General features: G+C 40.6%; 1 protein-coding gene across 2 annotated transcripts in view; it reads right to left on the minus strand.

Annotated features, from left to right (window-relative positions):
- The window catches only part of DAPK1 (death associated protein kinase 1), a 99,539-nt gene that overhangs the window by 5,326 nt on the left and 67,854 nt on the right, over window positions 1-26,359 (minus strand). For both annotated transcript variants that reach the window (XM_077344606.1, XM_077344605.1), the window contains exons 13-22: window positions 24,907-25,005; window positions 24,695-24,793; window positions 24,038-24,136; window positions 22,943-23,140; window positions 21,701-21,898; window positions 18,918-19,016; window positions 12,829-12,906; window positions 11,011-11,233; window positions 6,356-6,544; window positions 1,968-2,165 (exon numbers count right to left, since the gene is read on the minus strand). In XM_077344606.1, coding sequence (XP_077200721.1) covers window positions 1,968-2,165; window positions 6,356-6,544; window positions 11,011-11,233; window positions 12,829-12,906; window positions 18,918-19,016; window positions 21,701-21,898; window positions 22,943-23,140; window positions 24,038-24,136; window positions 24,695-24,793; window positions 24,907-25,005 — 1,480 coding nt within the window. The remainder of the gene's footprint in view (window positions 1-1,967; window positions 2,166-6,355; window positions 6,545-11,010; window positions 11,234-12,828; window positions 12,907-18,917; window positions 19,017-21,700; window positions 21,899-22,942; window positions 23,141-24,037; window positions 24,137-24,694; window positions 24,794-24,906; window positions 25,006-26,359) is intronic.

Genomic DNA, 26,359 nt, shown 5'->3' on the forward strand with positions numbered 1-26,359 from the left:
TTTCACAAACAAGGAAAATGCAATTAGGAATTCAAAAGCCATCTATTTTCACTACAAACAGCAGGTTTGGGAAAGGGGCAATGTAGGTTTCTGGTTTTGTTTTGGACAGCCACTTAAAAAAATCCTTCAAAACAAAACCTTTTTATGACGCATAACCAAACTGACACAGAAGTGTGTAAGCTTTTCTCATTTTGTTTGGTCATCATAAAGGGTATTTGATTGATTTTATTTTCTTTGGATCAAAGTGGCTACTTGGAACCTCTATCCACATTAAAGAATATCTTTCATTAGCTTTGCTGGTCTAAGTACTACAGAGTGACAACGGAAATCATTATATTCCGGAAAATATGTTCGAAAAATCATTCATATGGTGGTATCACTGGAACTTTACAGTACTTACACAAAGATTTTTCACTTAAGAGAGTGTTAAGTAGGAAAGCCTGGGAGATACCATGAAAAAGAATGAAAGAAAGAGATACAAGTGGCACATGAATGAGGTAACAGCACTGAACAGAAATGCATACAGCCTGCTTTCTTATACATCACTTGAAAAAGAAGAAACCTATTTTGTTATGTTGACAAAAACTAACATCAAAGAAGACAAGCAAATGACAACCACATAAATCATTCACATGCAGCTTAGAGCCCTGATAAGTGTACTTAAACATCCTTGATTTCCACAGGATGAAAACATGACATAGCACTGCATTTATATTCTTTTTCTCTTGATAAACCTTAAGGAAACACTAAATACCCCGTCAGTATGTGGGATAGAATTCAAGGCTGATCTTTAGCCATTTTGATATGTGCATGAAACCATTCATGAACAGGTGTTTGGGAGCCAAAGTGGAAACTCTTGCACAGCTAAGAAATCTCATCTCTTTGGGGAAGCTCATATATGCATAAATAGCCAGGAACAATTTTTTCTGACTTTCAAGGAAATGGTTCATATTCCTCATGAAATTATTGGAAGTATTTTGTGTAGGGATATTTAGGATGGTTGTAGCAGGCTACATTTTAATTTTGTTACTTGTTGTAATGGTTTACTTTTCTAGATATATATGTGTGCATGTACAGACACAGTATATACATATTAAAAATAGGTATGTAAAATATAACATGGAAGATTTAATGTGCATTTTAGTCATTATGGATATTGGAACAGAGATCAATCCATATTTATTTTATGAGAAACCCAATGGGGCAACTTGTGCGTTTCTTAAAGGTAAAGGTATCCTCTGTGTAAGCACCGGGTCATGTCTGACCCTTGGGGTGACGCCCTCTAGCGTTTTCATGGCAGACTCAATATGGGGTGGTTTGCCAGTGCCTTCCCCAGTCATTACCGTTTACCCCCCAGCAAGCTGGGTACTCATTTTACTGACCTCGGAGGATGGAAGGCTGAGTCAACCTTGAGCCGGCTGCTGGGATCGAACTCCCAGCCTCATGGGCAGACAGCTTCAGACAGCATGTCGCTGCCTTACCACTCTGTGCCACAAGAGGCATGTGAGACACTGCAATTTTAAACTTCGGATATGAGTAATTAAAAATGCTTTTCGTGTTAGGAAAACTATTACTATACTAGGACAAATCTCATATTGCTAGTAAGCAGTGGAAAACCTAACAACTTCAAGGCAGTAAGAACACTTAATAAATGTCTTTGTTGCACATGCACATTATCAACACTATTAATTCAGCCACAATTTCTAATTGTTGGAGACAAGCCAATTTGTTCTTCCAACAAATTGTCAAGGTAGATGGAAGAGTGCTTCATTGTGATAGAGCTAAATTAAAGAAGCACTCCTAACATCAAGAAAATCCATTATGTATAAAGTTAAATTTGTATTGATAAAATATTAGAATACAAAGATATCACATCAATCAACAAACAGAATCCACCAAACCAAGGAGAAGAACAATTTCTCTTTCCATGATGAATAGTAGCAGAGTAAAGTATATATATTGCATACCTACAGGTTCTTCAACAGGAACAAGGGATTTTAGGAAGCTAAGCCAAAAGGTCACTTGATTCAACTGTATTTCATAGGGTTCTTCAAGACTAAAAAGCACAATGTGAACTGAGGTGGGGTCATTGGCAGCAAAATAATCATAGCAGCAGAAATATACAGGATTCCCAGAGAATTCCCATACACTGAAATCACCAATTCCTGCAAAAAGCAAATAAATGTTATCAAGCCAGTAAGTTGGGAAGAATTTCTACATACATCAGGGGTCCCTAAACATTTAAAGTCTGTGCTCATGTTTGGAACTTTGAAAGGAGGTACCCTGCCCTAAAATGGCTGTCACAGGAGCTGGAGCCAAACCCAGTATCTCTCTTCTCACTTTGCAAAATAATTGCTAAATGCACAAAATTGGTCATTGGCATGTCAAGGTTCGTATTAATGTACATTGGTGGAAGGACAGCAAGCCTGGAAGAGGAGGCGGGCTTCTACTCCTTAACACTCATCTTCCATCACTCCCCCTCCATTCCATTTTATCCACCTAAGAACACAGGAAGTAGTTTTATACTAACCTTGTTCACAGGTTATAGTGAACACAAGTATATCTGTATATAATGTACACTCTATTCTTCTTTGAACAATCAATGCCTATACAGCTGAAGGTGTGATATGAACCCCACATTCATCCAGTTACTGGTCACCAGATTCTTTCATGAAGAGAACACATTGTTGGCTCTTTCTTTCATACAGGTGTATGCAGGAACATGTGTTCACAGCCACACACTCTCAGTAACATTCTAATTTAGTGATATTCACATTATTTCAATTTCTCTCAGGCTTTCCATATTAATATGGCTTTTAGTAGGTATTTTAAAAATGTTTTCCTGTACATTTTAAAATAAAAACTTGTTTTTCAAAGAAGAGAAAAAGAAACAAAGGAATGCTTGGAGTGGGGTAGAAAGTAGGGAAAGAGAATAGAAAGACAGGAGGGAGGAGACAGGGAAGGCATACAAAAAGAAATGAATGAAATGTGAGGGAGAAACAGAAGTGTTCATAAAAAGAAGGAAAGTCTAAGAGAGGGGGAAGACAAGGGTAAATGGATGGCTAATGTAATTACTAGTCTCTTGATCTTTCAGTGATGGTGGCTTTTACTGCAGTCATTGAAAGTCCATCAATCTGAATGAGTGCAGCCAATAACAAATCCTGCCTTACAATGTTCCCGCCCACTTCCTAAAATGCCCAGTGGAATCAGGGAAAGTATTGGCAAATTCCATGATGCCCCTGGGTGCCATATCGTAGACCTGTGTATCCATACAATGATTTTAAAAAAAAGAGAAAGAAGCTGCAGGCCTGTATCCATATATATTTGTTTAGAACAGAATGGGCCTTTTCGCACGGGGATCATTGTTGCAAATTGTTTCCGGAATGAAAAATCGCCATTTAAAATAGTGGAATTCGTCGTTATGCATACCTGCCTTTGTAGTGGAATCAGTTGCGTTTTTTAGCGTTTCCCACAGGCTTCCGGTCTCGGCAGAAATCGCTAGAAAGGAAGCGCTATTGCCAAGCTCGTCCCGCCCCTGGCTGTCAAGCAGCCAATGGGCAGCCGTTAGCATGCTCCCAAACAGCCCCTTTCCCTTTAAGAAAGGTTTAAAAAAAAAAAAAAAACAGACCCATAGCAACGAATCTAGGTAGATTCGTTGCAACGGAGAGACCCATCCAGCTGCCTAATGTGAGCTGTCGTTTGATTGTATGATCGTTGGCACGCTGCCTCGAGTGATAAAAAAAAAATCTCCCCCCCCCTCTCACGGGCCCGATTTTCGGCTGAATTAATGTGTAAAAAATAAAGAGACTTTATTTCAGCAAACGGGCTTTTATGTGGTTTGTGCTTAGTGACTAAAGGTGAAGGACTGAAGCCAGGGAAGCCTCTAAACAGAAAGAGGCTCGCTGGTGCGTTTATCCCCGCTCGCTCGGAGAAAAAAAAATGGCGATCGCTTCGCCGGAAGTTTGGAGGACAGGCTCGGGAGGAGGGACTTTGAAGAACCCGCAACAATGGTAATGCACAGGTCTTTAGCACTAGTGTTGCAGATTGGTTGCAGGAGTGTATCGCTATCCGGAGGGTGAATCCACTTTTCTGGATTCCCCTGAAAGCGCTACAACGAAGCGCTTTTTGCTGATTGGTTTCAGGAGTGTTGCAGATTGTCTGCGACGTCGTGCGTTAAGGCAAATTAGTAGCGTTTTCAATTAGCAACCATTGTGCTATTTTGAAGCCGTGCGAAATGGCCCAATAATTTGGACATGAGTGTCTGGTTGCAAGACTGCAGCCAAAATGAGATAGGCTCATCCGCTATAGTAAGATTTCTTCACACAATGCCTTTGACATGACTCTGATTTGGGTAGAGCCTTCCTACAGAAACACACATGAAGCTGCCTTACACTGAATCAAGCCAATGACTGGTCCATCAAGGTCAGCAGTGTCTACTCAGGCTGGTAGCAGCTCTCCAGAGTCTCAGGCACGTCTTTCATATCACCCCCTGCCTGGTCTTTTTAACTGGAGATGCTGGGGACCGAACTTGGGACCACTGAGCCATGCCCCCCCAAGCATCAACAATAAGCCAAACTGATAAAACTCTCGTACATGCAGAAATGCAGTATGAAAGTTTCTATAAATCATACTCTCAATTCACATTAGATGTATGTTTTGAGTTGTCTGGACAGATTCTTAAATATATTACACTGTGCTGCATCAAGTGCCAAAAAAGAATAATGAGTAGTCTTTAAAAAATTTATAATGTGTGTTTCTCATGACTGAAAATGAATAATGCTTAATCTGCAAAATCAGAGTGGGATTATAATAGTCACAGCTGGTTGCTAATTGCCATTTTATGGGTACTGATAGTGCTTTTTATCCTGACCAGCTGAGTTTTGATAAAGATGAAAGACTGTTCCCTTTTCTCCAGAGAATAAAGGGCATTTGTTCATTTTGTTTAGTAAACTGTAATTAATGTGATTTATAAATAAATATTTCCTGGGGAAAACCACATAAGCCTTTGACATTTAACAATGAAATGGCCACCTTCAGCTACATAGCTGAACAAAAACTTTGTCTAGGATTTCAGCTTGTATTCTGGTTTTTCTCACCAATTATTCCCTCTTGCTGCAAACCTGACTCCCCCCTCCTGTCATATTGGGGAGTTGGCTGTCCCCCAGGACCAGCTTTACAAGGATCGTTTTAGCCTACTGTGGGAGGGAAGGCAAAGATATCCCATTCCCCTGGCAGAGAAACCTTCTGTTAGTGGCATATTTCTATGGGCTCTACAAGGGACACGATTGACCTATGAGCAGTCATGACTAGGCAAGAAATATTAATTGTCAGAGTTTGTAAAGTTTTCTTCCAGCTCAAAATGAGCATTATCTTCTCTCGCTTGGACTGCAATCATAGTTGGAGGAAAAATTATCCTCATCTTAATTTATCCTAGGCACAACAGTAGGCAGAGACTGAGAGAATTTCTGTTGGGCTGTTTCTCTAGTATCGGACACTCCTCCTGAAGTATTCTAGACTTTAGGAACCCCATATAACATGAGAGGAAGAAGCAGGAGGAAAGGGAGATGAGAAAACACAGACTCATTTCAGACATTAACACAAAGCTGTGGTTTGATTAGTAAACCAGAATTTTCCTCACATATGATAATTCAGACTCATTATTTATCATAGAATTAATGCTCCGGGGAAACATGATACAATTATTAATCTGCTGTCTTCAGAAAAAAATAACCTGATATTTATATCACACCTATTCAGATCTCATATAGAATATTCTGGGAAGGAACTTGTGTTTAAGTGGCAATTCATTTCCCATAACCAAACCTAGAAGTAGAGCTGATATCACTATCTCATCTTCAGCATTTATTTACAATTTGATTTGATGATTTACAGACCACCCCTCACACTCTCTGGGTAGTGTACAACAAGGAATAAACAGCAATTGATACGTCTTACATGGGGGTCTTCATGGTGTTCGTGTGCAAGCCCTGGCAGCTGCATTTTGAACCAGATATCATTTCTGGAGCAGGATCAAGGGTAGGCCCACATAGAGTGAGTTACAGAAGTCGAGTCTGGACGTGACCATCGCATGGATCACAGTGGCTGCACGTTCCAGGGCTAGGTAGGGTGCTAGTAGCTCAGCTTCGTGTAGGTGGAAAAATGCCTGCTGAGCTACCTACAGGACCTGGCCCCCCACTGTTATTATGGGGGTGTAACTAGTTCAATTTTTAAAAATCAAATCACACTGAGCTGCTTTAAATGTTCAATGTAAACCTTGTGGAGATTTCAATGTGGAATCTTTTTGCATTGAGGACATGCCAGTTGCACTACAAGTAAGTCATTATCCACATTTTACCATTCAGATAAGCATTCTGCACATCAATGGCCTTTGTAGACTGATCATCTGTTGAACAGTGGGAATGGTGAGCAGGAGAAACAAATACTTCCAACATCCCTTTGGTCAGGCCTGGCTCAAACATCATGCTGCGGCTTCTCACACTCACATTCTCACAGCCAGGGTAGAGATTCGTAATACTTACAGAAACTGAGAGAAGGAAAAAAAGATTACAAACCTTCAAAAATTTATAACCAGATTATTTCAAACCATAAAGAACTAAGATAATAATAATAATAAGAAAAAAAGTTGCTAGTACTATCAGCAGTTGCCAGGAATATTCTTTTATTATTTACAAGTACATGGCAATCAATCACCACCAAAACACTCCTTGGTCCTTGGAGATGGTGCCAGGGGTGATCTTTTCTAACAGACCTAATTAGGCATAAGGGGGGGGGGGTGGAGACCTAGAGAGATTGGGTTCTCAGTAGGGTGAATATATTATACTTAGGCTGTATTTATTTTTAATAGCCTACTTGTTAGGCTGTGTTTTAAAAGCACATGTTATTACAGCATGGATTAAAACACAGTGATTTGAACCAGAATGTTATTCTCTAGCATTAAGGAGACTAACCATAATATGTACTTAGCTGAAAATAAGACAATTTCCAAAAAGTTGTTTTAAGCTTTTAAAAATGGGGGCAGGGTGTATCTTCAACTCACATACTGATATATAAAGTTGCCCCCATTCTATTACTACTTTTTTTTTGCTAGGGTGGCTATCACTCTCCCAGCCTTCAGACACATTATCCAAGTGAGAAAGCACAGAGGAAGAGAGGCCAGAGACTCCATCAGCTGGAGAAGAGGCTAGAAGCAACACAACCCAGACACTCTGAGTGGAAAGCAGCTTTCCATGGAATGGATGGCCAGGAAGGAAGGGAAGAAGGCTGATCTGTGCTGGGGGGAAAGGTCTACATGGGCTACGAGCACAGGTGGAGAAGGTGAAGGGAAGAGCAAAACAGTTCCACTTCATATTCATTGACCCCTAGGATAGTGCCATGAATGTCAGCCATCCCAGGAAGCACTTAGCTCCACAAAGGCTACCATAGTGTCTGCTGCAGGGTGCCAAGTCGAGAACTGAACAGCTGATAAGGGTTACTTTTCTCAGGGATGAATGGTGAATTGCAAGTGGTGAGATGAAGTGGTGGCAAGGAATGGCAGGGCTCAAGGGTGTGAAGGGAACTGGAAGATGAAGATACAAGGGGGATAGTTGGAGGACCTCTCATACCCTATGCCCCCTGCAGGGCTTTATGCTCTGCGGGTGAAAATTTACTGATTGTTCCTGGACCCAGGGAAGCGCGCCTAGCCTCAACCAGGGCCAGGGCCTTTTCGGTCCTGGCCCCAATCTGGTGGAATGAGCTCTCGGGTGAGCTGCAGGCCCTGTGGGAGTTTACAGTGTTCCGCAGGGCCCGTAAAATGGAACTCTTCCGCCAGGTTTATGGTTGAGGCTGGGGTCAGCAAGGCAGATCCACGCCCTCCACTCCAGGTATGAATATCCAGGCATGAGTATCCATCTTACCTCCTCCCCCCCCTAATAGTGGGGGTGGGGAGGGGTTTTCCGCCATGTTGGGGATTATGTTTTAGTGGGGGTTTCATGACATGTAACCTGCCATAAGCCTACTCGGGAGTGGCGGGAAATAAATCTATAATAATAATAATAATAATAATAATAATACCCGCTGCCTGATGGGCTCATCACTTTTGGGGTGGAAAGCTGCTTTTATCTATAGACATTTTTTAAATAAAAAGGGGTTGTTTTACAAGTAGAGTTGCCTTCCTTTCAAGTAATTTAGGTAAATTACTGGAGGAGGAAAGTGGAACAAATCTAGACAGCAGAAAATGATGTACCAAATAGCAAGAAAATAGCCTGAGGTGGAATATTTATTCAGAAACTATTTATTCAAAGAAGTGCCTGAAATGTAAAAGAAATGTAAAAAGAAAACCAAATCAATTTAATGCAATAAAAATCAAAAGACAATATACAAAGCAGAAAAGTAATCAAAACCAAATAAAAGCCAAACTAAGTGACTAACACAGATTATCATTTGAGAATTTAAAATAAGAGTCTTAATCTGGAAAGAGGCACTTTACAAGCTTTTTTGGAAAGAGATGGAACCACTAAACTAGACTATTCTGCTCAAAACTTGGCTGTTGAGCATATTGTTGATGAAATAGCCCCTAAAAATACAGTAGCCTCTGAATTCACATGAGAAATTACATACTGGAAACAAGACAGAACTGAAAAATATTCTAGTATATACATGGCATGAGTTCTTGAAGCTATAATGTAGTTGCTAGTTTCTGGTGGCAACTTGTGAGTAAATGGGTACAGGAGCTGATTTTGATGCTGTGTTGGAGAAGGAGGGATCCCTGTCTTTTCTGTGCTTTTTGGGAGATAATTGGATCAGGCCAGAGGTTCTGGGGATGCATGTGTTTGCTCCACTGGGAGCCAGTACATGCATTGGTTTTCCACAGAGCAAATAACACTCTTCCCTATGCCCTCCAGGCTGTTTCAACTGCCAAAAAAAAGCACAGGAGAGAGGTCCTTCTTCAGCACAGCAGTCCCAATCAGAATTAGATCATGCTGCACATTTATTCACAGGGAACTCACCTTCATAGCAAACCTGTGCCACTTATAATGCCTAGTCAGGTTCTGTACGCTTACTAGCGTACTCTAAAATGTTATATGGATACAAAAATTACTATAGATATGATAGATACATCTGATGTCCTAAAATGATATGGCTATATATACAAAATTATATATATGTAGACTAGACTAGATGGAAGAATAAGCGAAGGACTGAATTAAGAGAAATTAAAAAGTGCTAATTGCATATAACTATCTCTGCATTCAACGAGCCTCCTCTAGTGGTCTGAAATAGTAATTCTTCCTTACTGACATTTCTGAAGGCATGTGGATTTTTGTACTTATTATATATGCACAATATTATAAACAGTCTCATGAATTTAAATTTATGTGAATGAACTGTGCAAGAAGCAAGAATTGTTACTTAACCTAGGAATATCTTTTGTCCCTTGCTACACAATCTTAGATAACAGAATGTGCTTCCTTCTTTGGAATGAAGGCAGAGGAACATCTTTTTGCTCAGGAAGCAGAGGATATCCTAGTTTCTTCACATAATTTATAAAAAGGATGTGCCTTGTATAGTGGTCATTTGGGGACATTGGATAATGGGCTTCCAGAAAAAAGAATTTATGCCATCTTTGTAGGGCATCTGCCCAAGGGGACTTACTAAGTAAAACATAATAAAAACATAAGAAACTATTAATTAAAACTCATCATTAAAAAACGAGCAAAAAAAAACAGTGGCTGCTAGGTAGCTAGAAATATCAGTTTCAGACTAAAGGAGGACTCAAGGGGTCTTAAAAGATTGACTCCATTAAAAGCCTGGGTCAACAAAAATGTTCATATTGGCTCCTAGAAGCAAGCAATGTAGGTGCCAGGTGAGCCTGCCAAAAAAGGCTCATCTCTGAAGGTATGGAGAACAGAGCTTATGAGGAAGTTTTTAACAGCTGTGCCGGACAATATGAAAGGAAGCAGTCCTTCAAGTACCTGGGTCCCAAACCATCAGTTTGAATTGGGTCTGGAAAGAAATGAGTACCCAGCACATATCTTTCAACATCATGGTGACATGATACCCATATCCCACTTTTGACAGTACTCTGGCTGCAGCATTTTGGATGAGCTGAAGTTTCTGGAGTATTTCCAAAGAAAGCCCCATGTACACTTTTCAAGGAATGACCATATCCATCAGCCGAAGCTGAAAAGGGCACTACGTGCCACAAGGAAGACCAGGGCCTCCTAATTAGATTATCAGCAAAATACTTGGTACAGAAAAGAAGCTCCAGCATACATCTTTTTAATGTGTCCAGCCCATCATGACCTGAGATCATAATTGTCATGATGACCAGAAATCCCTAAACTTGACTTGACCAAGTAGCCTCATGATGTATGTAGAAACTTGAAAGGACAATTAGCCTTGGGGCCCTCAACACTAACTCCAAGACCACCTTGCCCACTGGCAAGGCAGACAAACTAGCAGCATCCCTAACTTGTCCCTGGTACTTAGCAGAAGGCACAAACAATCAGGGCGGGCCTTTGTTTACCCCTGCCCTCCACTTTGAGGCTGATGAAGGAACATAAACCAGTCTAGTGACTCTTTAAGACTAACAAGAATGCCCTTCATCATCAGATATTATAAAAAGGAACGGAAAGCCAGCAGCTTCTTTATTTAGTTGTAGATTTGCTGAGATACAACAGCTCCAGTCTCTGTCTCTGCCATTAAATACTTTGGATCTGGGATACTTTTGATGCAGTGATACAGAAGTGATGCAGACTAGACATTTGTACATCAATACTGCTTCCCCTACCCCTCAATATTCAAAAAGTAGTATTTAGGAATTAGAAAAATGTACTTCATCCAGATTTCCCTCTAGCAGACAATTATTAGAGCATGATTATATGAGATAATATCAATACATCACTATTGATGTAACTATGACCTCTATGCCCGATTCTTTATAATAAGTTAGTAGTACGAGTGAACACAATTTTATTATATGGTACAAAATAAGAAACTTAAAAGTAGTACCTGATGGCTTATTAGATAAAGGTGAAGGAGGAAACCTGACTGAATTTGTAGAAGAAATCCTTGGTCTGCGTCTTCTGAAAAAGCTTCTCAGGAGGCCACACTTCAGAGACTCCACAAGAGTAGTTTTTCCAGATGCAGAGTGACCAAAGAGCTTAAGTTTTATTCTTGTCTGCAGATTATGAGTAGGTCGAAGATGCTGGATGAACAGTGTTCGGTGAGTATCCTAAAAACACAAATATATATATTATAATGTTTGGGTTAAATATTCTCTTATTTTAGAAAATAAGATAGCAAAATAAAGGGTGTACAAAGAAAAGGAGGGGCTACACAACAAGTCATATATATCAAGAATCATTATACATCATCAAATATGGAACAGGAGGAGAATTTTCTCTCCAACATCCTTTTCTTTGCAATCCTCAAAACATTCTCCAGAACACACAATATTTCATATGTTTAAAATTTAAAATTTCATAAGTAGTGTACCTTACAGCTATACCATCAAATCCATCAATATTACATGTTCTGCTTTACATCTATTTTTCTTATATATTTATATTCAAAATTTGTTCTATATATGTATAACTAGTATTCAAGCCCGCTGTATTCTGAATACAGCGGGCGCTAGGCAAGGGAGCCACCGGCAGCCGGGCGCAGGGCGGCTGGCGGGGGCTCTTTGGGCTGCGGCCTGATGTGGCGAGAGGCGCTTTGCGCCTCTCGCTGTGTCAGACCGCCGGGCAGGGAGCCCCTGGCAGCCAACTCCCTTGCCGGCGGCCTGATGCAGCGGGAGGTGCTTTGCAAAGCGCCTCTCGCTGTGTCAGACCGCCGGGCAGGGAGCCCCTGGCAGCCAACTCCCTTGCCGGCGGCCTGATGCAGCGGGAGGTGCTTTGTGCCTCCCGACGCGGCAAGCCGCCGGCAAAGGAGCAGAGCAACTGCGAGCCGCGCGGAAATCGGAGGGACCAATCGGCAGGCACTTCGCGCCTGCCGATTGGTCCCTCCAAATGGTCTGTCCGGAGGAAGGGTCCAATTTGGACCCTTCCTCATCCCGGACACAACCCGCCCCTCAAGCCCTTACTCTTTTATTTAGTCCGCGGCGCCGCAGGCAGTGTTCAGATTATGAAGTCAGACTGACTCACACTACAATCCTGTGCGAAGTTTAAGCCAACTGAAGTTATAACTCTGCACAGAAGTGCTCAGTAATATGGAGGTTATGAAACAATTAACTTTTTGCTTATCTTATGAAGTGCCAGTGTAATGCTCTCTTATCCTGTCACCCACCAATAGAGGATTCCTGCAACAGAAGTTGCTTTTAAATATTCTTAGAATCTAAAAAAGCAGCTCGCAGAATTGTAAGGAACCAGGTGCAGCTATTCAGATGAGTTCAGCACATATCATACATTTTCTTCTTTTATCCTATCAAGCTTGAAAGTTCATTACATTATCCCAAAATTTATCTTGGCCTGAGGTGCATAACTCGCAAATGTTCAATATTGAGCCAGCTGTGGAGTCAGTCGGTATTTTGCAACAGCAGAATCTTTTGTGTTTCTGGTCAGATAAACCTGAAAGACTAAAATTTTGTTCTCATTTTGAAGAACAGAATCAAAGCTGGAAAATTATTCATCTTCTAGCTTTAAGTTTGTATGAAAATGGCAATGCTCTTATGTAGTACAGTAATTAAAATTTAAAAATTGTTTTTTGGGGCTCATTAAAATAAAAGCAGATACCCAATTATATGCAATTTTTATCCATTTTTCATAATACTTTTTGATGATAAGAATCAGCCTGAAGGTGAACTGAATTCTTCATTAATTTCCTTACCTTTTTCAGCCTTGCAAGCAGACTAGCTACAAGTTCATGTTGCTCAGCTCTAGCCAGATCTTCTGCTGTTTTTCCATCCTGTAAAAAGATAAGTCACTGTCACAACCTTTTTTATCCATTATATTTGAGGAGACACGCAAATGCTGTCAGAAACGACATGATTAAGGAATAAAGCAAAGACACCTAGCTAGGATATGTAGGAATATACAATATTTTCAATATTGTTTTCTTTAAATGTAAATCATTTTGGCAACATTGAATATGCTCCAATATTTTAATAATGATACATTTGTGATAACCCTTTTCAGTCAAACAGAGTCCCTACCACCCTTTGGTGACTAAAGCAGTTCTTTGCAGCGCTGGTTGCTTCGGGCGCGAATGGCCACTTTGGACGCCGAAGCGCCCAACACCACTCTACACCTTCTGTCACACAGGTTCAGGGTTATAAGTAGGTCATGGCGTCACAGTTTACTCGCTGTCTTATATAGAGAGCCTTGACCATTTCACACCCTAGGTCATCTCTCTTACTCACAGTGACATCACCAGTCAGGCTATCCCAGTCCCCGTTAGCAATTACCCCTCACTGCACAATTGGGGTTGGAGACTCAAACACTGTTTCATTCACATTCTGTCAACTATTTATTCATGTCATAATATTTATATATTATATATTATAAATATAATATTTATATATACAAGATCTTCATTGGTTTGTATGAGAGAGATCATAAATATCCAGCCCAGAGTGTTAAACAACTAGAAGTTAAGTTTCCACCCTTAAGTTTGGTGGGTGCTGCAATCATGTCAGCATACTAGAATGTGCACTAGTTATATACCATCGAAAAATCATAAAACAAATGCACAGCTTCAGACTTTCGCATTTACAAAAAAACACAACACATTCTTAGACATGTCAGTGAGAATGGGCAAGAGCTCCAGCTTTAAACACTGTTGCAGAAGAGCAGTTTAATGTTGACTGGAAAAATGTCAAATTGTAATATAGAAACCCAACTGCTGAAGAAGAGAAATACTTCAGAAGTTCAACTGAAAAGAAACTCTGTAACTTCTACCTGATTTTCTCCCATGCAAATCATAAATTTAAAAATTTCATGTAAACTGGCACTTATCCCCTGCCTGTTTATCTCTAGATTCTTTGAATAATTTCAGAGTCCTTTTCAGCCCCAACAAAAGGTCCTCTCATGTTTTATAGAAACAAACTAAGTTATTTATATAGGTGAGGATGTCTTGAGTTTTCAAATCCTAGTAAAGTCATCAACAACTCTTTGAAAGTTATTTGCTCCAAAGATTTTGTTGGATTTCTTTGCAATGACTTTTTGGGGAAGCTCAAGATGATGTACTATTAAGCCTTCTTTAAGCATGTGAACTAGCTGGTGAACTAGCTGGAAGTCAGGTGTGTATGTTAGGCTTTTGTAGGGCAAACTTTAATAAACTCAGAGACACAATGAGAGTGATCCCGTGGAAGAGAATGCTAGAAGAGATAAGAGCAAGTGGCAGGTGGGCTCTCCTTAAACAAGAGCTAGAAGAAGAAGAGTTGGTTCTTATATGCTGCTTTTCCCTACCCAAAGGAGGCTCAAAGTGGCTTACAATCACCTTCCCATTCCTCTCCCCACAACAGACACTCTGTGGGGTGGGTGAGGCTGAGAGAGCCCTGATATTACTGCTCGGTCAGAACAGCTTTCTCAGTGCTGTGGCGAGTCCAAAGTCACCCAGCTGGTTGCATGTGGGGGAGCGCAGAATCGAACATGGCATGCCAGATTAGAAGTCCGCACTCCTAACCACTACACCAAACTGGCTATCTTGTATGCTACTGTATGCTCAAGCCATGACTACTCCAGCAAAACAGATACGTGGTAGGGGATTCAATAAACCTATTTGGATGAACAGAGGACTTCAGGAGGAGCTAAGGAAGAAAAAGGAAATGTTCAAGCAATGTTCAAGGACAGACCTCTAAAGAAGAGTTTCTGCAGGTTACAAGGAATGGTAGGTCAGCCATCAGAGGGACCAAAGCTGGGAGTGAGCTGAGACCAGGGAAGCCCACTGTAACAACAAAAGCATCTTCAGATACGTGAGGAGCAAGCATAAGATAAATGAGACTTGCTGTTGGGGTTAGGTGAAGATGGAGGTTAGGGTTGGGGTTAGGTGAAGGTTAGGTGAAGGTTGGGGTTAGGTGAAGATGGAGAAACTCTGATAGAGGACAGAGAGAAAAGAGAGAGGCTCAGTGCCTATTTTGCCTCTGTGTTTCCCCAGAAGAATATGGACACATCAAGGGATGGTAGTAGGTAAGGTATAGTGTCTGGGTGGCAGGTTGATATGGAGGTTGTTGAGAGGCACTGGATAAGTTCAAATTCCCTGGCCCAGATGGTGGGCACCTGAGAATGCTCAAATAACTTTCTGGAGAGCTTGTGAAACCCTTGTCCATCAGATTTAGGATATCTTGGAGGATTGGAGAGGTGCCAGAAGACTGAAGAAGAATGAATATTATCCCAATCTTCAAAAAAGAGAGAGAAACTACAGACCAGAGAGTCTGACCTCAGTTGCAGGGAAGATAACGGAGCAGATTTTAAAGGGGGTGATCTGCAAACATCTGAAGGGCAATTTGCTGATCTGGGGAAGTTAACATAGATTTGTCTCCAACAGGTCCTACCAGATGACTTGATTTCCTTTTTAAACTGAATGGCTTACTAGTTCACAGAAACACAGTGGATGTTGTTTACCTAGATTTCAGTAAGGCATCTGACAAGGTTCCCTATGATATTCTGATGAGTAAATTGGAGGACTGCAGACTTGATTTTCAGATGGTTAGGTGGATAAGGAACTGGTTAGAACACTGCACCAAAGGAGTAATTGTCAATGGTGTTTCATCAGACTGGAGACAGATGAGTGGTGTGGTGCCACAGGGTTTGGTACTGGGCCCTGTACTTTTCAACATTTTTGTCAAGGATCTGGAGGAGTACAGGGCCTATTCATTACATTAGTATATATTGCCAAGTTGGGAGGAATAGTGAACACCCCATAACATAGATATAGTGTTCAACGAGATCTAAACATGCTAGAAAAGTGGGCAAATGAGATCAAGATGCAATTCAATAAGGAGAAGTGCAGAGTTCTACATATGGGTCACAAAAAATGAGAAGCATGCATACTGGATGGGAGATACACTTTTGGGTAGCAGTGTGTATAAATGAGATTTTGGAGTACTTGCAAGCTAAATATGAGTAGAGAGTGTGATGCAGTGGTAAAGAAGACAAATGTAGTCTTGGGCTGTATCAACAGATACATCACATCAAAATAAGATGTCATAGGACCTCTATATACTGCATTGGTCACACAGCACCTGGAGTACTGTATGCAGTTCTGGAGGCCTCACTTCAAAAAGGATGTGGATAAAATTAAGAGGATACTGAGGACAGCAACAAGGATGATCTGGGGACTGGGGACCAAGCCCTATGAAGAAAGGCTGAAGGACTTGGGAATGTTTAGCCTCAAGAAGAAGAGGTTGAGAGGGGACAAAATAGCATTCTCTGAGTATTTGAAAGGTTGTCAAAAGAGGGCAGAGAATGGTTTCTGTTGGCAGCACAGGATAGGACCCAAAGTAATGGTTTTAAACTATGAGTAGACCAGTGCTGGCTAGATATCAGGAAAAAAGTTTTTCCCAGTCAGAGTAGTTCAGTAGTGGAATCGGCTGCCTAAGGATGTAGTGAGCTACTTCTCACTGGTGGACTTTAAGCAGCAGCTGGGCTGATATTGCATTGAGCAGGGGGTTGGACTGGATGGCCTGCATAGCCCCTTCCAATTCTAGCCAGAGCCAGTTTGGTGTAGTGGTTAGGAGTGTGGACTTCTAATCTGGCATGCCAGGTTCGATTCTGCGCTTCCCCACATGCAACCAGTTGGGTGACCTTGGGCTCGCCACGGCACTGATAAAACTGTTCTGACCGGGCAGTGATATCAGGGCTCTCTCAGCCTCACCCACCTCACAGGGTGTCTGTTGTGGGGAGAGGAATGGGAAGGTGACTGTAAGCCGCTTTGAGCCTCCTTTGGGTAGGGAAAAGCGGCATATAAGAACCAACTCTTCTTCTTCTTCTATGATTCTACTAGTCACCTATTAAGAGCAGCAGACTTTAATCTACAGTAATAAATGTGAATATTACAAAATCCTTTGCCTGTCTAGAACTATTTGCAACTGTCTTGGTGAGAACAAGGTATAAGAACAATGGTTTACACTCCTTTGGCACCACTATCCCAGTGTTCATCACAAATATTAGATAACAGCAATCCATATTTTCTATCACCCTACCAAACCCAATGCTTGCAAGATCTTGTTGTATCTGTGACTTGCAGAAATTCTAAAAAATTGATTTGCTGATTTGCTGTTAATAAAGAGAGGGGGAATGTGTGTATTAGAGTGGGAAAATTGCCCCTTGATAAAAGTTTATCATCCATCATTATAAAGCTAAAAAGTTGCCAGTTTCCCCTTAACTGTGGTGTGAGCTTTGTAATGTCAAAAAAATACATGATTATTTCACAGCAGGGATTGGCATTTTTCACCTGCCCTTCCTATCCACTGTGATGCCAGAACTGGCTCCCAGGCAATGTAGGATGAGTATCAAAAGCAAGATAAGGGGGTACCTATGTCATAAAAAAGATCTTCTGCAGTTATAGTAAATGAAAGCAAAATTTTTATTTACAATGGACTTAAATCATTACATGGCCTTTAGTAGCTCTTGTTCTGAGAGTTAAGGATTAGCTAGAAAGTTTTGGATAACCAGGCTTTGTGTCTCTCGCACAGATTCCACCCCCCAAAAAATGTGATAGTCAATGATGTGTGTGATAGCTAGTTGTTTTTCATCAATTCTTCAGAATGTCTGTTTGAGGAACATTGCTCAACCCTGGTGAGACAGAAAAGACAGCAGGTGGTGTTGACTGGACGCAGTGGTGCAGATCGTCTTGACAAGTAGTAATTGCTTTACAAGCTCACCTGCACGTTTGCTTATTCATCCATTCGCCCACACATACATGCACACTATGAAATATTACTTTTGTCTCATATAATAGCTTTTCAGAAGAGCTATTTTTCAAACAACAACCCCCTATAATGTTTATAGGTTTCGATGACATTGAAAAAATGGCTAAAAATTTACTAAAACAAAACAAGTGATTTCTCAGAAACTGCATCACTAATCACTCAAAATAATAAAGCTCAAGTTGAAAGCCCGTTCCTCACCTGATTGGCCCCTCCTGAGGGTGTGCCACCAATGGAGAGCACTCTGCCAATAAGGGCCAATCAGTTCAAATTGCATGCAGACAAATCACTCCCTATATACGCCCTGGGGATGTGCTGCTAATAGGGAGAGTGCACTCTGCCAGTGAGGGCCAATCAGTTCAAATTACTTTCTGCTAATGAGGGCCAATTAGCTCAAATTTCATACAGATAACTCATTCCCTACCAGATTGTCTCCCACCTCTGAAATACTCTCCCAATAAGAGATAGCCCTCAGCAAGGAATGAGGGTGGGTTGTGGGGGGCCCAGAAATGCTCCCCCTGCCAGCCCTCTGGGATCTAGGGCAGCCAGGAAAAGCCTCTGCCCTGGGAATATTTACTCATGAATAAGTCATGCTAGCTCATGAATAAGTTATACCAGTTTATTCATGAGTAAACATTACATGTTTGTCATTAAAAATTATATGTTTGTCATTTAAAAACTGTATATTGTTTTCAAGGCCAGTAAGAACCATTTAAAGATAAAATTAGGGTTGCCAGGCTCCATGTGGTGACTGGAGATCCTTTGGTATTACAACTGGTCTCTGGGAGAAAATGAGTGTTTTGGAAGCAATGTTCTATGGAATTATGCTCCACTGATATTTCTCTCCTTCTTAAATCACACTCTCCCCAGGCTCTACCCCAAAAATATTCAGGAATTTCTCAGTCCAGAGCTGGCAGCCCTAGACAAAATAATGTGCCTAAGTTCAGTTCTTTGTTTAAAAAACTCCAGTGCACCATCCCCAGTTCTTTTGAGTTCCTTTTTCTGCTAGTAAAATATGACCCCAGACACAATACTGGGTCATACTTACAGAAGTTATGGTTTCCACATTAGCTCCACTGAGACACAGGTACCGGACAACTTCAAGAATTCCATTGTTTGCTGCCAGATGTAAAGGTGTACGCCCATACTATAAAAAGGAAAATAAAGTTTTGCTTAGTAACAACCTAATTGAGGTATTAATACTCTAGGGCTGCCTAGCAGAAATATCTTCATGTTCAGGCTGCTATAAAACAGCTAAGAGTGTTTCAGCATGTCAGTCTCATTTTCACTTCAATTTCCAGCCCCCTACAACTCACTTAGATGATTCCCAGGAAACTCCAAGAGGAAGCACTCCTAATTTCAATGAATGAGAGCATTGTAAGAGAACAACAATTGACTGGGATGTTTTGTGAACTATGTGAACCCCTAGGTCTTATTTTTCAGCTCTTTGCAGTAACATCATATAAAGAAAGAATTAAAGTATCTATTTCACACTTCAACTTTTGTGAATGTCCCATTTGCAATGTATTCTCAACAGTGCCCTTCACTACTATTATCTTCATTCTAACCTATTTCTTTTAGCTGACGCATTAGTAACTTTGCACACGGATCTAGAAGGTACACATAAATTTTACTGAGCCAAGTACGCAATGTCCCAATGCATTTCTAAGCTACACTATGCAGACTTTTCAATCATGTTAAAACAGCTGGATGACAATTCTCTCTTTTAAAAGGATTTGGTATGATTATTCTTATGGATTGAAAGCTCTCTGTCTGGCTACAGAAAAACTATTGTGCTGTAGAATACAGGAATGAATCTGCTTGTATGGGAATAAGCAGAAAAGTTTATTCTCCTAATTGCAGCTCTCTGTGCCTCATACCATACTATTTCAAATGATCTTCAGGAGTGGAGTCCTAACAACATCCTACTTTTATGAGTGGACACCTTCCCAGATAAGTCATGTGGCACTGTAAAATGGTACCCTGTAGTCCAAGGATTGTTTCAGGCAAAATGCCTTCATGAGTTTGGGGGCTGTCCCTCCTTTTCTTTTAACAGGATGTCTATAAAATCATTTTAGAAGTTTCAGCTTTACAAGTTTCTTGCAACTACATGTAAGACTGAATGTATACTTCTGTAAAATAGTATATGAAATATATATATTGATCTTCTGAAAACATTTTAGTAAGTGAGTTATCACTTTTTATAAAGATTTTCCCCTGATGAAGAGCATTAGATCCCCAAATGTGTTGGGACACTCATTACTTATTTGGTTAAATAAATGTGCCCCTTCTAGAACTCTGTTCAACAGTGCTTGATGATACCATGTTTATTTGTGGCATTGTAATTTCACCAAATGTTAGGACCCTTTCCCTAATCATTCTAGATAAGCAGAGAAGTAGCAGAGGAAGAAGAGTATTCAAGGGGAGGGGGGGAGGCTTGGTGGCTGAGCACATGCTTTGAATTTATCATTGTTTAGGTAATTTCTTTTAATCCAGCTATAGGATTGCAAAAGACCTGCCTGAGACCAAAAGAATCCATGCTAGTAAAAAGTAGATTGTACCATACTGAAAGAATTAATCTGTTGACACTATGTTAGAAATTATGTAAAATTAATAAACAGATTAATGTCACACTTAACAATTCAGAATAAGTGCTTCATCAAGTCCATTATTTCTTTTTGAAAGGTGATGATTTAATGCTAAACTGGTACTGAATGTATGCTTTACTCTCAAGGCCAAGTATGCAGTTGGAAAACAGTTTAAGCTGTTATGCAATAGAATCTAGGGGTACTGACCATTTTGTGTGTGGAAGACTTCTTCAGCATTGGCCCTTTTTTTAAGCTGTATTAATTTTGCCTTCCTGAAAACAGAGTTTCTGTCATGGCTCTGCAATTAACTGCTCAAACAGTCAGGATTATGCTAGCATGGGGTGTGGTAGGAGAACACATGTTTTTACATGGCAGCTGGCGACACTTACATTTAACAAAATAATCCAGATATGTGATTCATGGGGTCATTCAAAAATCCAGCGTTTTCCATAGCTTGCTTAAGCACAGAAGGTCACAGAGTGTTTTTAGGAGGCAGTACAATGCCTTATGTTTTTAAATTCAGTTATGTCCCTTAAAAAGATTCCAAAATTTAAGTTTAAAAACGGACTTTATAAACTATTCAGAATAGCTGTTTGCTGATGAAGCTCTATATTTTTTACGTTTCTACATACACCTATGCATGCATTCTGAGCAGAGCTGTACAGCCAGCTTTAAAGTCATTCAAAATAGTTTTCCAAAAATATTTTGAATGGATTTGTGATCCGGACTTCTACAGGCAAGCCACAAAATTATTCATTGTATTTAGGTTTTAAACACTTTATTAAGCAGTTTATCAGAAAATATTAATCAGAATATGCAGGAGATCCAAGACCATTAAATGTACACTCTGGAAAGACTGTGCATTATTTTACAGTTAAATTAGCAAGTATGTTGAAATGAGAGCTGCTGAGGTGTATTTTTTACATGTTGTTTGTAGTAAATTCTAGGAAAACATGAAAAGGTGGCCAAGCTACTTACTTCTTTTTGTAACAGTAGAAAATATGCAAAACAATTCTTATGCTTGGGGTGAATCCATACATAGCTGGATATTGCACCTTGCAAAACCCATCATTGCAATGGAATAATAAGACTGTCGGGAGTTCCTCACTACCACTATTTGGAGTCCTAGGAAAATGTAATTTTTTTGGAACACCGCTGTTGCTGTGAAGGAGAATGTCTCCATCCCCTCACCTGAGATTTTATTATATATTATCAAAAATAATTCATCTGACTTTTTTTTAACCTTATTAGTGATATCGATGTTACAGTTTGCTTCGCAGAGTGCCATCACAATGGGGACATTTCCATCTTTGCAGGCTACATGAAGGGGGGTATTCCCATGTCTGTCCTGGAAATCTATACAACACACATGACGGATGAGTATTTTAACCACTTCCATCTGACATCTTCGGACCGCAAGGTGAAGGGCTATATGTCCATCCTAAATGTGCACACAGAAACACAAGAAATATTTGTCATACTGCAAACAGTACTTCTAAAAGGAATTTTCTGTGGCTAGGAGCTGAAGATTGTATGTTGGGTTCTTATATGCCGCTTTTCTCTCCCCAAGGAGGCTCAAAGCAGCTTACAGTCACCTTCCCATTCCTCTCCCCAGAACAAACACCCTGTGGGGTGGGTGAGGCTGAGAGAGCCCTGATACCATTGCTCGGTCAGAACAGTTTTATCAGTGCTGTGGCAAGCCCAAGGTCACCTAGCTGGCTGCATGTGGGGGAGTGCAGAATCGAACCTGGCAAGCCAGATTAGAAGTCCGCACTCCTAACCACTACACAATCTGGCTCTCAAAGTTAGCAAGTCTCCTCAATGGGAGGGTTTGTGGGGAGGAGAAAGCTCACTTTCTATCATGCCTCCCTATCATGCTCTGCAGCTTTCCCTGTCATTGTCACCATGGTGCTTCTTACCATCATCACTATCCCCATCTACTATGGCACCTCCTCTTTTACTCCTGCTGTTTCTTCTTATTCCCTTCAGCTGTTTCTTAGTTTTCTTCTGTGTGTTTAAAGTGACTAGCCTTTTTGCCATTTTTCTAAAGTAGCAATGTGTACACTAGTACATGTACAGCTTCTCTGACTTTGGTGGTTTCCCCACTCTGCTGCCTGCCTGCCTGCCTGCCCCACTTGCTTGCAGCCCTGGCTTGCAGCCTCTCTTGGCTTCCCTGTCACTGCTCTGCTTACTCACACCATTGCCTCCTGCCTGAAATGTGAATGCCAGATGCATAAGTAGTAGTTAAAATGGATTTACCAGATGTAGCTAATGCCTATTTCACATCAAACAATACTTATTTCACAAAAAGACAAATGTGTTTGAATCATTAATTCATAGTGTATCGTATTGCATTTCTTCAGAGAATCTTTGTTAAATGATGGGATATGTGAACAAGCTAGGAACACCATTTCATAAAGATCTTTTACAAGGAAGTTTTAACAGGAAGTTCCTTGATAAGTGGGTTAATTCAACCATAACTAACCTTGTCAGTAGCATCAAGGTCAGCTCCATGCTCCGCTAAACATTCCACAATATCATAGTAACCTCTAGCTGAGGCTGTTAAGAGCGGTGTTTCACCTTCTTTATTTTTAGCATTCACGTTACAACCTGCCTTACAAAGTGCTTTGGTAACAAGATAGTAGCCATGCCAAGCAGCACAATGCAAAGGGGTTTCTTCTTCCTATAAAATAATACTATTAATAAAGTTGACATTTTAAAAAAAGCAACATGATCCATCTGCATAAATTAATCTCTTCCTAGATGCAAATCACCAGGCTAAAAGCCTTATGCACACACTGGAATTCACTTTGGAAATCTAACTTTATTCCCAGGTTCAGGTTGTAAAGCAGGGTTTTATTAACGTAATATTTGCAGATCACCCATCAATTAGAGATACTCTAACATTACCAATGAACATTATAGTGTACAGTGTTTCTTCTTTGCATGTAACATGAATAATCCTTGAAAGTTTATAGTTATTCCTACCATAATTAAATGGCTCTCACTGTAATAACATGCAGTGAAACTACAATTGCTCTGCCATGACAAAAGCAGGATATCTGAAAGCAGACTGAATTTATTTAGATTATGTTTAATAAAAAAATCTCATCCAACACAGTTATGGATGGGATTGGAAAGGGCAGTATTTTCCAACTATTGTGCTTTATTTACATATATATTACATATATTTTTCTATTTCTTGATATAATTTGTGTGTACACATAAGAAATTTCAATCATTTTGTACACAGAGGAAAACATAGCTGGAATCAGCTAATCAGAGCAAGCAGCGAGTCATGAATTCAGCACAGGAGAATATAACAGGAAAGGATGATTGGCTTTGGATGTTTGCAATTGGCTGGCTGGCCAGCTTGCTCATAATGTGTAACTGAGACTAGCTCAAATCAGGAATATGTTTCCTATATATGGTTGTAGCCAGCCAGATAATATGGGAGAGGGGTGCCTTGCAGCTGAATTCCTTCATCTCCAAGCCCCCTCCACCACTCAAGTAATGATGGTACATGGAGTTAGCCCCAAAAGGTGGCAGAGAAAAAAAATGCTTACACCTCATTACTCACCTTATCTTGAAAATTTGGATTTGCTCCAATACTACACAGGTACTGTACGACGTCAACATGACCATAACGAGATGCCACATGAAGTGCAGTTTCCCCAGACTGTAATTAGAAAGCCACATACTATTGTTACTCCTCATGCCACAATATTTAGTAGTCCCAAATTATGTGTTATAGTGACTTTCTGTGAATACTGGATGATATTTATAAGGGTATAGAAGGCATCACACATGCATGATCTTGCCCCTAAAAATTTGTGATGCCTGCACTTCCAGAACATTTTTTGTTCAAATTGCTTTTTAACTGAATTATATTTCCTCACCTGTTGTTTTTATGTCTTTTATTTTTATGTCCGCTTTAGGGACAGGGATGCCAGAAATATCTCAGCAAATGCCAGGAGATTTTGAGGGTGATGCATGGGGAATTGAAAGGATGTGACACCACTTTCACTCTAGGATGAGACATCACTCTAGTTCTCCCTGATCTCTATGGTAAAGGCCAGAGAGACACAGAACATTCCTACAGCATCACTATGGAGGCCATTTTCCAGCCCTTTTTTGCTCCCACTCCTCAATTGGGGCTTGGGCTGACCCACTGTAGGTATGGGCGTGATATCTATTATAAATAATTACTTAAAAAGATAAAAGTTATTGTACTTACCTTGTCTCTAATATCCAAAGGACATTTATTTGCATGGAGGAATTTTAGAGTTTCTACGTGACCATGTCGAGATGCCCAATATATGGCATTAGATCCTGCCTGTTCAAAATGTTTCATAATAGTAGTTAAAAAACTGTACCAAACTGCTAAAATCCATTACAAATAAAGAACTAAATTAAAAAAAAAACTAGTAATGACCACCATCTACTCACTTTATCCTTGACATCAATGCGGGCACTTCGATTTAGGAATAATTGAAGCATTTGAATATTCCCACATCCAGCAGCAATCAGAAATGGAGGTGTCCCATGCTGTGAATAATAAGATATTAAACACTGATCACTCCTGCTAGAGGTTACAGTCAAAATTGATGTATGGAGATATTAATGTTACATTTGCTACATTGCATATTGGGGATATAAATGCTCTATGCTACTAGAAAGGTGGGTGACGTTCTAATGAAAGACTGTAAGATACATTTGGTAATAAGTTGTAATAATATAGAACAGCAAAAGCAGAATTAAAAGATGAGGAATAACTGGCTAGACAGATGCATCTGATAAATGTTTAGGGGGGGATCTGCACATGATGTGCAACAGACTCAGGTGGGCAGCTGGGTTGGTCTGAAGCAGCAGAAAACAGTTTGAATCCACTGGCACCTTTAAGACCAACAATGTTTTATTCGAGATACTAGGAGCAAAGCCTGTTTTAAAAACTGCCTGAAGAAAGGCAGGGCAGCCCAGCTAGCAAAGCAGGCCACCCAGTCTGGTACAGCAGAATATAGCTAGTTTCCATCACCCTCCCAGTAGCAGGGGGGGGGAGCAGCACACACACAGCCAGCATCCAGTGACTTTCCGGGAGCCAGGTGGGCGGGGAGCGCTGTGCACTATGGTGAAGCACAGCCAGCTAGCCTCTGACACCTTCCCGGCAGGCAGCAAGACGAGGAATGCCACGTGCCATGACAGAGCACATGCAACCAGCCTCCCTTGACTTCCTGGAAGGCAGGAGGGTGGGGAACGTGGCAGGCCTTCCTCGTACTCCCCCAGCTCCATGGCTCACCTCCTGCTGGCTCTTCCATGAAGCGGCACAGAGAAGGAGGACAGGGACAGGGAAGACCATCTGATTGGCCCTCAGTGGGGGAGGGCCTTCCCACTGAAGACCAATCCATGAGGGAATCCCACTGAGAGACAATCACAGGGCTGGCACGTTGTTGGAAAGACAGTGAACTTTTAATATGGTAAGATAAGTTTTTGTGTGCATGCACACCTTGTCAGACACAGTGAAACAGAATATCCTTAAACATTACACATAGGTAGAGGGAAGGTATGAGGCGTTTTTTAATTGCCAGGAAGCATTAGCTAGATGTAACTGAAGGAGTGTGAATCTGTATATGCCTAGTCTCTCAATTCCTGCTTATACCCAGAGTTAAACTTTGTAGACCCTGGGGCTCCCACTGGACTCAAAGTTTTCATCATGTCTGTTTGTTAACTCTTGTAGTTGTATGCTTATTTATGACCATTCACAAATAATGATAACTGCCTTAATCCAGTCTCAACTATCACTGCCCAGTTTCTTATGTATAAACTCTGGCTAACCCTTCTTGGCAATAAAACCTCCCACACCCTCTCTCAAACCTATATGTGAATGTTGAGGATATTCTGTTTC

Source organism: Paroedura picta, chromosome 7 (genome assembly GCF_049243985.1).
Source record: "Paroedura picta isolate Pp20150507F chromosome 7, Ppicta_v3.0, whole genome shotgun sequence".
Classification (NCBI taxonomy): domain Eukaryota; kingdom Metazoa; phylum Chordata; class Lepidosauria; order Squamata; family Gekkonidae; genus Paroedura; species Paroedura picta.